Source organism: Lissotriton vulgaris, chromosome 12, assembly GCF_964263255.1.
Source record: "Lissotriton vulgaris chromosome 12, aLisVul1.2, whole genome shotgun sequence".
NCBI classification, from domain to species: domain Eukaryota; kingdom Metazoa; phylum Chordata; class Amphibia; order Caudata; family Salamandridae; genus Lissotriton; species Lissotriton vulgaris.
In genome coordinates this window covers 245,374,861-245,389,495 of record NC_141700.1, presented here as the reverse complement: position 1 = coordinate 245,389,495, position 14,635 = coordinate 245,374,861, and the positions used below count along the sequence as shown (strand labels likewise).

At 47.6% G+C, this 14,635-nt stretch overlaps 1 protein-coding gene across 1 annotated transcript in view; it reads left to right on the top strand.

Moving 5' to 3' along the window:
- PRMT7 (protein arginine methyltransferase 7) overlaps window positions 1-14,635 on the top strand; it is a 479,021-nt gene that overhangs the window by 113,552 nt on the left and 350,834 nt on the right. The window contains exon 8 of the mRNA XM_086947749.1: window positions 3,234-3,414. Within this exon, the coding sequence (XP_086803875.1) occupies window positions 3,234-3,414 (181 nt within the window). The remainder of the gene's footprint in view (window positions 1-3,233; window positions 3,415-14,635) is intronic.

Genomic DNA, 14,635 nt, shown 5'->3' with positions numbered 1-14,635 from the left:
TCAGCACCACCACTCAGCACCACCACAGCATCACTCAGCACCACCACAGCATCACTCAGCACCACCACACCACCACTCAGCACCACCACTCAGCACCACCACAGCATCACTCAGCACTACCACAGCATCACTCCGCAGCACCACTCAGCACCACCACAGCATCACTCAGCACCACCACAGCATCACTCAGCACCACCACAGCATCACTCAGCACCACCACAGCATCACTCAGCACCACCACTCAGCACCACCACAGCATCACTCAGCACCACCACAGCATCACTCAGCACCACCACAGCATCACTCAGCACCACCACAGCACCACTGAGCACCACTGAGCACCACCACAGCATCACTCAGCACCACCACAGCATCACTCAGCACCACCACAGCATCACTCAGCACCACCACAGCATCACTCAGCGCCACCCCAGCACCTCTCAGCGCCACCCCAGCACCACTCAGCGCCACCCCAGCACCACTCAGCGCCACCCCAGCGCCACCCCAGCACCACCACAGCACCACTCAGCAGCACCACTCAGCAGCACCACTCAGCAGCACCACTCAGCAGCACCACTCAGCAACAGCAGCAATAAGCACAACACCAGCATCACTCAGCGCAACACCAGCATCACTCAGCGACACCCCAACATCACTCAGGGCCAAACCAGCATCAGTCAGCAAAAACACAGCATCACTCAGCACCTCCCAAAAATCACCATTAGCGCCAACACAGCATCACTTCTGCACCAACACGGCACCACTCTGCGCCACCACATTATCACTAGGCAGCAACACATTAACACTCAGCGCAACACCATCAACACCACAGCACCACTCTACACCACAACAACACAAATCAGCACCACCACAGCAACACTCAAAGCAAAGACCACAGCCATTGGGATTTGTAATATCAATACATGTAAATCAGGGAAAAACTAAACATGTATCTTTACTAATGCTATAGGTGTCTCATTTGCTAATTTTATAACTATTGGCATTTCAAAGAACAATATTAATAATTTTAATATTTTAAAAACCTAAACATAACTTAAAAAATAATTATATTTACAATACCAATAGCTCCAACTTTTCTAATGCGAGACCTATTGCATTTCCAATGCTTGTTTGAATTTATTTTGGTATTTCACTTCATTAAATTTTGAGTGGAGCCCCCTGGAGAAGGACTTATAATAAACAATAAATAAATACACTTATTGCCAATTCAACATACGTAACAGAAAAATCTGTTAGCTAAAAAAAAGTTTTTTATATCTTTAAAGTACATCTGTCAAAGTTAGTTGGGACTCTCTATACTATAGGCAACAACACTAAATTAATCATACAATTGAATAGAAGTTGAGATTTAGCAAGTTATTTATGCAGCGTTATTCACTCAATGTAGGGAAAGCTTAAGAAAAAGTATATATAGATGTTTATATCTCAGCAAGACTCCACGCCTTCCATAATCTTCCAAGACAAATGGAGCACAATTTAAACGGTTAAGAATTTAGTTTTGTTACCTACAAAGAATGGTGGTAGCCATAACATGTTTCAGCCCCGAAGAGCCTTGATCACATGACGTGCTCACAATAGACCACATGATTTTTATACCATTTTTTTACCCCTTATTTAAAGTGACAGTGCCAATAAATTAGTACGCCCAAATATAAACATGTGTTTTTCAATTTACATCTGTAAATGTGTACGGTATACATAAAATGCATATAACAATTCTTTTAGCAATAGCCAAACATACTTCGTTTATATGTTTTTTGTGAAGCTCACATGGTGCAAAATAGCTTTGGTAACGCGCCTATATTATACTGGTATAAATACCTTCTGATCTAAATGTGCAAATTGGCAAATATTACACTTATATCAAAAATGTAATTGAAAATCAGTTGAATTAAAAAGTGCCAAAAAATGATAAATACCTGTGGCGCTATCTAAAATGCTACACACCGTTAATATTAATTTTGTACTTTCTGTCCAAACAACCCTTTTTTTATAGTCAGAGAAACGTATGTAACTTTTTTCTGCCAAGGAAACCCTGGCAGTACAGTGTTTTCCTGTCTTCACCAATCGTCCTCCACGGGGCATATAGCCTAGCCTGCAACGTGGCACACTTCATGTATCCATCAGTGCACTTACTCATTATTCTAAATGTTGACCCATTCTCACATTCACCCACTCACACTGCCACACACACACACTCCCCAATCAATGAGCAAGTACTACGACTTTTAAAATGGCCGGATTATAAATCTTTCTAACATAACATTATTGGATTTACCAGTGCGTAATTGTCTCCACTTGGAGAACTGGAGTAGGCCTTTGGTACTTTAAAGTAATTGTGTTCCTTCACAATCTGTGCCCAGTATAATGATGCGATTTCAGGCAAGAGCAGGCTTGCCACTACTGTTATTGTGTACCTCCTGATCCTCACATTCTGGTTTGTTAACAGGATCTAAAGACGAAGCCGCGAAGTATAATGGAACAACAACTGCACTTCTTGCCACTAGGAGAGTCCGATTGTTAATAATGAACCCATTGAATGGCAACACAGAAATACATTTGCTGGCAATCCTGTCCTTTTGCATCTAAGACAGTTATAGTACTGTCCAGACAGATACATTATGCCAATATTCAAAAACTTATGTCATGCGGCTTGCAATGTTCAACTGACAACCAGCAGCCCTACAAGGCAGGCCCTTGTCTCACACAGCAATGGCTAATTTAGCTGGTACCCCAGACCTAGAGTCTGGTGGCACTGATAGATGCTAAAATTACAGTGACCCAGAACAGGTGGCCATATTGAAAGTTCCTCTGTCTGCATAAAATGTTTACAAAATGACCTCTTAATGATACCTGATATGAGTTTTTTTCTCATTTGCTTTTTGAAATGTAAAGAAAAGTAGAGAAAACATTAGTTTAAGACTTCTGGATTCGATCTTTCTAATAATATGAATATGCAGAGAATATCCTTGGTGATGAACTATTGTTATGCCTAAATAACCTTTCCTTCCTCACCATTATATTTCAAGTCACCTGCCCATTCGCATCTTTCAAACAAGGTTCCTAATGATTCTGTATACTATGTTGAGGGACATTGGATTGTGAGAGCTACTTGATGGCATCAACTATCTGCTCTGAGACCCTTATGCATGATGTCACTTCAAACTGAGCTTTCTGGGTGAGAAGTTCACCAGCCTTTAAATGCTTTGCAGGGTCGATTTCAGTAAAGCCGTGAGCAGCAGCCCCGCATCCCACACAGTGCACTTTGAACCTGTGACATCGGGCAAAGCACAGGTGATCCTCTCCTGGTGGGATATCGACATGGATCCAGAAGGCACAATCAAATGCACCATGGAACCACACTGGATACAGCAATCACCACAAGATGTTCCGGTATGGATGCATGTTTTGTTTTTTAAATAGCTAACATTTTTGTTTTATTAAATGACAACAAAGTTGATTTAAATTCTGAATAATTTATATATCGAATTATGTCTGGTAACATGAGCTGAGATCATAATTTTTATGACTATAGCCTGGTAATTACACATTTTCTACAAGTTTTTGAAGACAATTAAAATAAAACATTGTTCTGCTGACATTCAGCTTTTGGTAATTCCAAACTTAAACATTATGAAGCCACTTTCTCTGATTTGAAGCTGTGTAGACCGCACCAAAAGGCACAGAACCGGTGACTTCATTTCACTCTCTATCACCATTGTCAAAAAGAAAGCAGCCTCCATATCTTCTTTGCCTCTTGAATCTATGCCCCCTGTCTTCATAACCACTGATGCTTTTGGCAAAGAAAGATGAGTGCATAGGGAGGGTAGCCTGATAATCTAAAGGACAGTCAAAGAGGGATTTGAGGTTGAACCAACAAATTGTTTCTGAGTCTTATTTGAAACACCCCTCGTGGGAGACCTCGTTCCTCAGCTGGTCAGGGTGCCTTTCACATCTTTCATCCAAGAGAGGACACTCACCCAAAGCATGCTGCCACCTTACACTGGTTATAATCTGAAGTGTTTCTAAGGCACTGATCTGTTTGGCGGAAAGATTTAAAAAAATGTCCGTCTTCGAGGTTCTTCTGGTTAATGTCTGATAGCACTCTTGGAATGTAATAGTGTATTTGTTTCGTATAGCGCTGATAAAACCTCATGAGTGAGTTTCTTATCACCAGATCTGCCAGGTGCTGAGACAGAACACTGGCAAAATAATGTGTTTGAAGGTGGTGGGAAAAGGGCGAGGTAAAGGAAGACCCTAAAATGGACACAAAATAAGATAGAAACTTGTGAATGTCAGTTGTTCTTTGTGCAAAGAAATTGTGTTTGGTTTCAGGAGACAACGTGGTGAACGCTTTTTAATTTCTTGCCAAGAACATTCGCAGTGGTTGGGTTCAGATCTCACAGGAGAGTGAGTTCCCTAAGACTGTGTGAGACAAGACACACCGGTTGTCCTCACTTAACCTTAAATGGTGGAATTTAGGAGGAGAAATGCGACTAATGAATTTCTGGTAATTAATGCGGCATTAATGCTCTCCGGAGCAAGAACCTTTGCTGACTGATATATTGGTGTTGTATAGCCTCCTTAATTCGGCTAGCCATTAAGCATAAATAGCTATTATAGTGGCTTCTTAATAGTAAATATTAAAGTAATGATCGATGGGAGCAGTAACAACCTGTGCACTTGGAAAACAGAAATATGAATTCTCCTCACCACTGCTGTGTCAAGTGCCTGAATTTCTCCAGTGTTTTTTGTTTAAGACGGCCACCACAATTATTGCTTTTCAAGTGTAATATGAACCGCGACCCTATTTAACATATTCAGTACCAAGATTGCCGACCAGGGAGCTAATTACTTGCTGACAGGGAAACTTTTACTACTTCATTCAAAATAATTTATCTCACTGGTACTTCAGATAGTAAGTAAACCCTGCAAATATGCTTCGCAAATCTTGGACCTTTATTAGCCACGAGAAAAGGGTGGTAGCACACCATCATGTTGCACTTGTTGGATCTCTAAAACCTCTTCTATGTTATCAAGGAATTTACATAGCGTTCGTTTGTGTGTTCCAGCAAGGAAGGTTTAATCCTTCTTGCCTAATGCCACATGTTTTCAGAATAACCAAGTGGGTAATTTGATGATTGACGTGCTACTGGATAGTGCAGTGGGCGCCCTACATCAGCCCTTTGGCAGAGAAGTGCACACAGCATATTAAGAAATCCACGCTGGTTAGGCGGTATCGTATCTGCCAAAAGTACTTCCACCAATGTGACGGGAGCAGTTTAGGTAAAAATGAATGTGGGCTGACCACCATGTCATGGCAGCCCGCATTGCATATTTTTGTCCTGCAGAAGGAAACCTCCAAGTTGGAGGTTCTTTCTTCAGAACAAAATTTAAATAATTCTGGTAAGAAAGGTGTTTCTCCCTAGACTTTTGCGATTTTTTTTCTGGACACATTCACCATCAGAAGCTCTACCCTAAACAGGATTTGAATTACAACAATATGTGGGCTGGAGGACTCTGTTTTGAATGAGCTAGCAGGTGAAGGTTTCCAATGGCAGAACCGGCTGAAGCTTCAAACTCCTAAACCTGGTGGTTCTCCCACCTCCACTTGAGATGGAGAGGGACTGTGAATATTGCAAAGTGGAAAACAACAGATTTACTGAGGTTCACGTGCTTTCCCAAATCCTAAATGACCCACTGCTTTACCTCATAAAGAACTCTTTTGGGTTAATTTATGTCTGAATTACCAGTGGTGTCAGGCTCTGTCCCATTTCTTAGATTGTGACAGACCTACCATTTGGTGAGTTGATGAGCGTTGACCCTAACTAGTCAAACAATTCCAGATGCATAGGTAATTATTTATATATGTATGTATTTATGTGGAATCATGTTTCATAAATGTAGCTTCTCAGAAAATTATTGACTTATAGATGATGCAGCAAGTTTTGACCAGCATGTAAGCTGGCAATGAGAGATATTCACAATATCCCAACGTAAAAGTGGTTTTGTCAATGGTTTAGAGGCTTCCGTTCAGCTGTGCTGCAGAAGGAAGAATGGTACAATAAACATTGGTCCTAACCCTTTTTTAAATGACAAATTAATCGAAATACTTAGTTAATTTAGTACATCAATTTACGAGCATGCTCAGGGAACACAAGTCTGTTCAAGGTAATCAATACATCATTCAAGCAAAAGGGGATAAAAAGCAACAACCAGATTCTAGATCCACCGGCAATTTATTTTCATAGCAAATGGTAATAGTAAACATACTTTACAGTAATTGTTATTACGTAAGAAATGGGTGACCCAAAAGAGGAACGTGCGAAGAGGAAGAGTGCTCTAGTGTGTAGTGGCAAGGAAAAGGAAGGGTATTTAGGGTAATGACATAAAAAAAAATACAGGTCTAAAATGCGGACTGTTCTCAATCACTGTCCTTATTGGCCTGGCCACAAATGCAGTTTAAGTGGTATTTTCACACAATTCTGTACATCGGGATATACATTCTCATGTGGCACGTTAGGTATGAAGGGTGGGGATCCAGGCCGTGCGCTTTAAAGGGGCGTCGATGTTTCGACCCGTCTTGGCGCCATGTATGTAAGTTAGACCTTGGCCGTGCGGGTCTTCATCAGGACAGAATGGGGCAAACCAAAAGTCTTTGTAGGGCTTCAGATTAGCCCCCTAGGAGATTCACGAACTACGTTGAATCCAGATTCTTGAAGAGCCAATGTAGTAGATCACTGATGTAATATCTGTAACTCCCAGAAGGGTCCATCCGAGCGGGGGAGGTGGGTCCAATTAGTTGGGTCACTCCTCATCAAGGCTTGAAAAATTCAGGGCTTGGGCTGCAAAAAGTCAGCGTCTCCTCGGCATCGCGTCTTGCTCGAGAGTCAAAACTCTCGAGCAAGACGTGACTCCCTTCTGGGAGTTACAGCACGAAATCCGCATCATCCTCTCCACACCGGACACATTGAGCAGATTCGCGAAGACCATACCTAACTAGCTGCACTGGCGTATAATACCATTGATGTAGAAATTTAAAATGTAGAAGACGAAAGTTGCCGTTGGCCACATACCCCCCAGTCATGGAGCAGCATTCAGTCCATTCATCATCATTCAATGGTTCTGGCAGGCATCTATCCCATCTGACCCTAGCCAGCACAGCACCCCCCCCCCCCCTTCATCCTCCTGTGCAGCTCGGTACAATCTAGAGAGCAATTTAACTCTATCCGTCGTGGTGTAGAGTAACTGCAAGGCCCCTAGCGCCAAGGGTTCCTCCGGATACGTAGGATATAAGGAGTGTACGGCCGCTCGGAGTCTGACATAAATGAATGTAGACATGACCACATTCGTGGATCGCTCCGTCACATTCTGCAACGAGAGGAACGTGGCCCCCGGGAAAAGATCTCCCATAGTGTGTAGTCCAGCGCCCTGTAGGACCTGCAGACCACCGATTTCGCCCGATACCGAGATCTCCGAGTGATATAATAGCGGCATACTAGGAGCATATAACGGCAACCTGTTCGCTCTCCTATCAAGCTCTCGCCACGCATTAGCCGTGGAGCGCACTGTGTCTACCTCACCCTTATCAAACACTGAGTGAGTATTAACCACCATAGCCCTCAGCGGGTTCGGCAGAACAGCACTGGCTTCAAGCGCCACGTGTGGGGTGTACGGAGGAGCTGACAACCAGTAGGCGGCGAAATGCGCTTGGGCACATAAGTAATATAACTTCATATCTGGCACAGCGAAGCCTCTCAGATCGTATGGTTTAGTCAGCACATCCCACGTCACTCGTGGTTTCTTCCCAGCCCAGGTTAAGGTGGTCAACAAGGACCGCAGTCTGGCAAAGAAGTGCGACTTCAGTGGGAGAGGTATATTAACAAAAAGATACAAAAATTTCGGAAGCACAACCGTTTTGATCAGAGACACACGATCAGCAAGGGTGAGGGGGAGCCGAATCCAGTGCGCCACCTGGTCCTCCAGCTTGGAGACAGCCACGCCATAGTTGGCCCTGATAATTTCTTGGCTATCTCGATGAATCCAGACTCCGAGGTAACGCACCGATTCCGTCGCCCATTCCAGTGGGAATTCCAAGGGAAAGGGAAGGGTAGCGTCGGTGAGAGGGAGTATTACAGACTTTTCCCAGTTGATGGTCAGACCCGAGTGACGGCCAAACCGTATGAACTCTCGAAGTATAGGTTCAAGATGGCGAGCAGGCTCGCGCACGTAAAGGACCATGTCGTCGGCATACATGGACACAGCCAGCGACCGGAGGGGGAATTTCAGAGCTGCGTCAGCATATTTCTGCCTCAAGACACAAGTCAGGGGCTCCATCACAATGGCGAATAGCAAAGGCGAAAGAGGGCAACCCTGTCGAGTTCCCCTCTGTACCGGAAACGAGTTCGAGACCTGATCGTTGACCCTCACTTGTGTTATGGGGTTAGTATAGAGAAGGGTTATTAACGATGTAAAAAAGAAAGGCACCCCCATCCGATGCAGGATTGCTATCATATACCGCCATGCAACTGAGTCGAAGGCCTTCGCGGCGTCAAGCATGACCGCCACCGCAGCCAGCTCCGGTTTGAGCAGATGTAACACAGCAAAGAGAGCCCTTAAATTGTGGGTGGTAGACCGGAGCGGAAAAAATCCCGACTGGTCCGACAACACCATTACCGGGAGGAGTAGCCGCAGTCTAGCTGCCAGCACCTTGGCTATGATCTTAACATCAGTATTCATGAGGGACAGGGGTCGATACGATTCGCACTTGTTGGGAGGTTTACCCGGTTTTGGCAATGCAACGAGGAGCGCCTCTCTCATTGTAGTCGGAAACTGGCTCTGGTCTACTGCTTCCTCCAGCACCATCGCCAGGTGCGGAAGTAAAAGATCTACATACTCTTTATAGAATTCTGACGGCAAACCATCTGTACCAGCAGCTTTACCATTAGGAAGGGCAGCTATCGCTGCCCTAAACTCCTCCTCCGTTATATGATGCATAAGGAATTCCTGTTGACCCCTCGAGAGCCAGACCAAAGCTATGTCCTCAAAGTACTGAGCTATTTCCTCCTCTGTCGCCATCTCCCGATACTCATACATCCTTTCATAATATTTCGTAAAGCTGCCTAGGATGTCAGTTGTGTTAGTCACAACCTCCTCCCCGTCCTCTATTTCTTGCACCGTACAGTGCCTGGCCCATGGCTCCCTTATGCGATCCGCCAGTCCTTTCCCCGGTCTACCCCCTTCACCATAATAGCGCGCCCTGGCATGTTTGGACAGGAACTTCACCTCCTGATCAGCTAGTTCGTTGTACTCGGTAACCTTCGATCTAATGTCTGCTAGCAAAGCTTCATCGGGGCATTCCTCCAACCGGCGCTCAAGCGCCAATATCTCCCCTTCCAACCTAGTCATGGAGTCTCTCAGCGATGTTAGTACTCCAGATTGAAGGCCGATGCACGCCTCACGTATAGTCACTTTGAAGGCCTCCCACACCGTACACATACTGTCAACAGTGCCAACATTTTTATCAAAGAACTCTTCAATTATAGTTCTGAGCCGTTCACGCAACACCTGATCAGTCAAGGTTTCCGGCGACAGGCGCCAAGTGAACGGAGCAGGCGCACAGGTTGGCATCCGCATTTCCAAGCGGACCGGCGCGTGATCGGAGAGCGTGCGGGGCAAGTGGCCAACATCCATCACCCATCCACTGACATCCCGAGTCACCAACCAATAGTCCAGTCTCGACCACGTATCATGCGCTGATGTATAGCAAGTACCCTCTCTCCTATCCTGGTGCCTCAGACGCCACGCATCCACCAGCCCAAGTCCTCTCATACCCTCACTGACTTCAGCAGCCGCTTTCTTGCGCACACAGGGCTTGTCTTGTTTCCTGTCCATCTCCCCATCCAGAATGACATTAAAATCCCCACCGCAAAGCACAGCCGACTGTGGTAGGATGTAGATCTTGTTCCAGAGTGCAACATAAAAATCAGGGTCATCAACATTTGGTCCATATACATTAATGAGCGTGATCGGGGTTCCACATAATTTACCATGTACTATAATATATCAACCTTCCTTATCAATTTCCTCATGTAGTATAACAAACGGTACATTTTTTAAAATCAGAATCATCACACCGCGTGCATAAGATGAGTAGTTTGATGCCAGTCTAACTCCCGCCCATCTGCTACCCACAGTTTCTGCCGCCCTACCCCAAAGATGTGTCTCCTGAAGGAAGGCAACGTGTGCACCATACCTATTAAGAAATGCCAGCATTTGCCTAGTCTTTTGTGGGCGGTTCAACCCTCTCACATTCCAAGTAATACATGTAATTTTACCCCCCATGTCCATTCATCCAGAACCAAAGTATGTCCCAAAGGCAGCAAGACCACCCCAAAAGCCAACGACAAACACAGCGCACACAGCCATTCAGTCTTCAAGTGTCAGCAAGTAGTGCCGCACTTACCAGGCAACACAATGACCAGTATCCTCCCAACCCCTGTACAAGCTTCCCACACCTGCCATCATACACAAGGAAACACTGCGACCATACCCAGGAAATCCAGAACCCCCCAAACCCCCTCCACCCACTTCAGCATCCCCAACCTGCCAAAGCTGACCCCATCCCCCCACCCCCAACAACCCCAACAGTGCATACATAAGTGTGTGGGGATCTCCCATTTGTGGGGACGCAGTGGCGCACAGCTCTCGCCAGGTGACTGACGAGAGAGCGGACCGTGCAATCGATGAGAACATCCCGCTCCTCCCCACCCAACCCCATAGCAACATGGATTGCTGCAAGTCAAAGCCGCCTAGTCTCAGCAGTAAAAAGTGCAGTCAAGCAACTAAATACAATGCTCTCACCTCCATATGTTCAGTCGCAACTATGCACGACCCAAGTGTCAACGTGAGCATACTAGCCCCATGCTATAAACAACCCAACCGCAAGTTGCCCAACAGGTGAACCATAGTATACCAGAATAATGACCACAGAGAACATGTCCATTTAACCAGCGTTCCGCAAATTAAGGCAGGGTAAAGCAACTCAGCGGGGTAATGAGCCACGCAGCGCCAAGCGGCAACACATCTCACAGGGAAAACACTCCAACAATGGGTGACTAGCAAGGAGTCAGGTGCCTAAGCCGCATCGTCCAGTAGGTCCCCCTCCCCCTCCTGCTGTACATTGGAGTCTCTTTTGCGTTTTTTCGCATAGTCCATAGCAGCCTTAGGGGTGGCGAAGATTTTGTTGTCCGACGGGGGCCCTATCCGAAGACGAGCCGGATACAACATGGCGTATGGAATGTTCTCGGCGCGAAGCAGTTGTTTCACCGGGGCGAACTCCTTCCGCGCTGTCTGCACTGCCACAATGAAGTCTGGGTAAAACTCAAGTTTATTCCCTTGGTATTCAATAGTGCCCTTCTCCCGGGCAAGACGAAGTATGACATCTCGGTCCTTATAATTAAGTATGCGAGCAATGATAGGACGCGGTTGAGCCCCAGGCACCGGTCTCTTCGCCAGAGTGTGGTGTGCCCGCTCCACGATGAAGACCCGCGATAGCTGGTCTGAGCCAAAAATGTCCACCAGCATGCGTTCCATGAAGTCTTCCATCCGACCCACATTCGTGGACTCCGGCAGGCCCGTGCCGCGAATATTATTGCGCCTGGACCTCCCTTCCAACTCCTCGTTCTTCGCCTGAATCACCGCCAGAACCCTCTCCATATTGAATACCTTAGTTGTCACCGTAGCCAGCCCATCCTCTGTAGCAGACACCCTCTGTTCCACCTCACCCATTCTTTCGTTTTGCCGGTCGAACTGCGTCGCCATATGGTCGAGCCTGTGATTGACCGCCTCCATGGTGCCTTCAATGGACTGTAGTGTTTTCTGCATCGCCACCAACGTGGCCTCCAGGTTCGGGGTACCTCCGACCGCCCCGCAGTCTCTGTGTCCGGTGGCGCTTGCGAGGAGGATCGCGCCGTCTTTTTAGCCTCAAAGTTGATTTTGGGCTGATTGCGTTCCGGCCTGCCCATGGCGCCCTCTCGATGTGTGACGCAGCCCAGCTGCAGCAGTCCGTGGGGCAGGGTGGTCGCCCCCGCAGTTCTGCCCAAGGCGATCCCCAAGACGATTCAGAAGGGTGAGTGCTATGTCTTAAAGCACCCGGTCGTTCCCCGCCTCAGCAGCCACAGTGCAGGGATCAGCAGTGTGTTCAGGGAAGTAGGCCAAGAGCACCGTCCCAAATTGCCACCTGGTTCCCCCTCGAGGTCCTGCTGCAGCAAAAGCCCTTCCGAAGTCTGTGGGGCGGCAGCGCTCCCCCAGCTCCACTCCGGCGTGCTCTATCCCCGTCCCGCGACCCGGCCAGCTGCAGCTCGCGCAGCGCGGCCCAGTGCGGCCCAGCGCCGCCTCCGCAGCCCCGGGCTCGCCTAGGCCCTCGCGCCACTCACCACCACCAGCAGGGCCGGACTCCAGGCCTCACGAGCACCGAGCACTCTCCCACCGTCCTCGAAGCGCCGCCGCCGCCCGCAGCGTGGATCTCTGTCCTCCAGGCCGTTCTCCCAGGCAGGGGGAGCGGCCGTCAAGCTCCGATCCGTTTGCTGGGCACAAGTCGCTGGGTCGCGCGCCTCTGGCCTCGATGCAGGCGGAGCTCGGCACCTCCGGCAACACAGTTCAAACGTCCCCCTCAGCGAAGGGAGAGCACCACACCCGCTTCCCAGGCACTTCAGTCGTGTTTTGCCATCAAGCTGGGGGGAATAAGCAGCAGGATGTGCAGGATTTTAAAGCGAATAAGTGACGGTCCCAGCAGAGCCTCACATGTGTGCGGCCATCTTGCTCGGCTCCCTCTAGCGCCCCCCCAGTAGTAGAGTTGTAGGTCAGGCAATGCTATACCCCCATCGTACCAGCTTTTCGTAAGTTTCTTAAGTGCAACCCTAGAGACCCTCCCATCCCAAAGCAGCGTACGAATTTCCCCTTCTACTGCTCTAAAATATTAGTCGGGGACTTTGTGCAGGCAATTATGGAGGATGTAAAGGAAGCGTGGGAGGGCCAGCATCTTGAAAAGTGCAGCACTGCCCACTAGCGAAAGAGGCAGAGACCTCCAATGCTTCACATCCGTGCGCAGTCGAGCCAATGGGGGCTAAATTGGAACTGGTAAATTGAGCTGGATCCGAGGTGACATATATCCACAAATATTGAACCCCCTCTTCTGCTACTGCTATAGTGTAACCTTCTGGAATTCGGGGGACCTGACCGTGCAACATAAACAAGACAGATTTGTGCCAGTTGATTGCATACCCGGAGTATTTGCCAAAATTCGTGAATATGTGAAGTACAACACTGATGGATTTGTACTGGGATGTTAAACACAGCAAAATATCGTTTGCATATAAGGAGATACGATCTCCCACATCGGCCGCCCATCGCATCCCTCGCACCATCACATCATCTGCGCACCCTGGCCGCAAGGGGCTCCAGCAAAAGGGAAAATAGCAGCGGGGATAGCGGGCATCCCTGTCTAGTGCCCTTGTGTAGCCCAAACATCCGGCACGTATAGCCATTGACCCTCACCTGCCCCAGGATATCCGTGTATAGCAGCCTCACCCAGGTCACAAATTTAGGGGCCAATCTCACTCTTTCCAGGACTTCAAATAAATAGGGCCATTCTATGGAGTCAAAGGCCATGGACGCATCATTAGATAGCAGTGTGGCATCTTCCTCAATATATTCCCTCCTAGCCATCACGTTATGCAGACATCTGATATTAAGGGACGATTTTCTGCCTGGCATAAACCCAGATTGATCCGGGTGGACCAGTGATGAGATAACCGTCACCAACCTATTAGCCAGAACCTTTGCCTCCACACGGATCAGCGAGATAGGTCTATAGGAGCTGCAACTATCCGCTGGTTTTCCCGGATTGTGGATTACCACAATATTAGCTAACCATTGATCCGCTGGTAGCTGACCCATCTCTAAGCTTTCCTCATACATAGCCCTTAGATGGGGCACCGTCAAAGAGGCAGTGGCTTTCAAAAACTCAATCGGCACACCATTGGGCCCCATAGCTTTCCCGCATTTAATTTGTCCAATGGCCTTACTTATTTGAGAGATCAGCATCTAGGGTCTCCCTCTCTGAGTCTGAGAGGGCCGGCATGTCCCTATCTCTGAGAAGTTTGCGTGAATCATCAGCCGTGTAATGTGTGGAGGGGGTGTACACCCTTTCCAGATGGCAGGCGAACTCCTCAGCTATTTCCCGCGGATGCGTTGCGATATCGCCCCCTGGTGTTGTCAGTTTATGTACCCATCTCGTTCCCTGCTCTCGCCTCTCCAACCACGCTAGTGTCCTGCCAGCTCTATCTCGCATCTCATATATTCTATGCTGGGTATTGCAATATTTAGCAAACATGCGCTCCCTAGTTTTTATCTGATTATTCGTCTTGCTTCAGTAGAAGCCTATGGCTAGTGTCTGGAGAGGGATCTTGTGCATGTGCCTGTTTAGCCTCCAGGAGGTCTGCATCGTCTGGACCAGAAGTTCATGCTTCTTGGCAATGTATCCTGACTTTAGAGATAGGGCCTGCCCCTTCAGGACCACCTTATACGCTTCCCAGAGTGTGTGTGCAGAGTT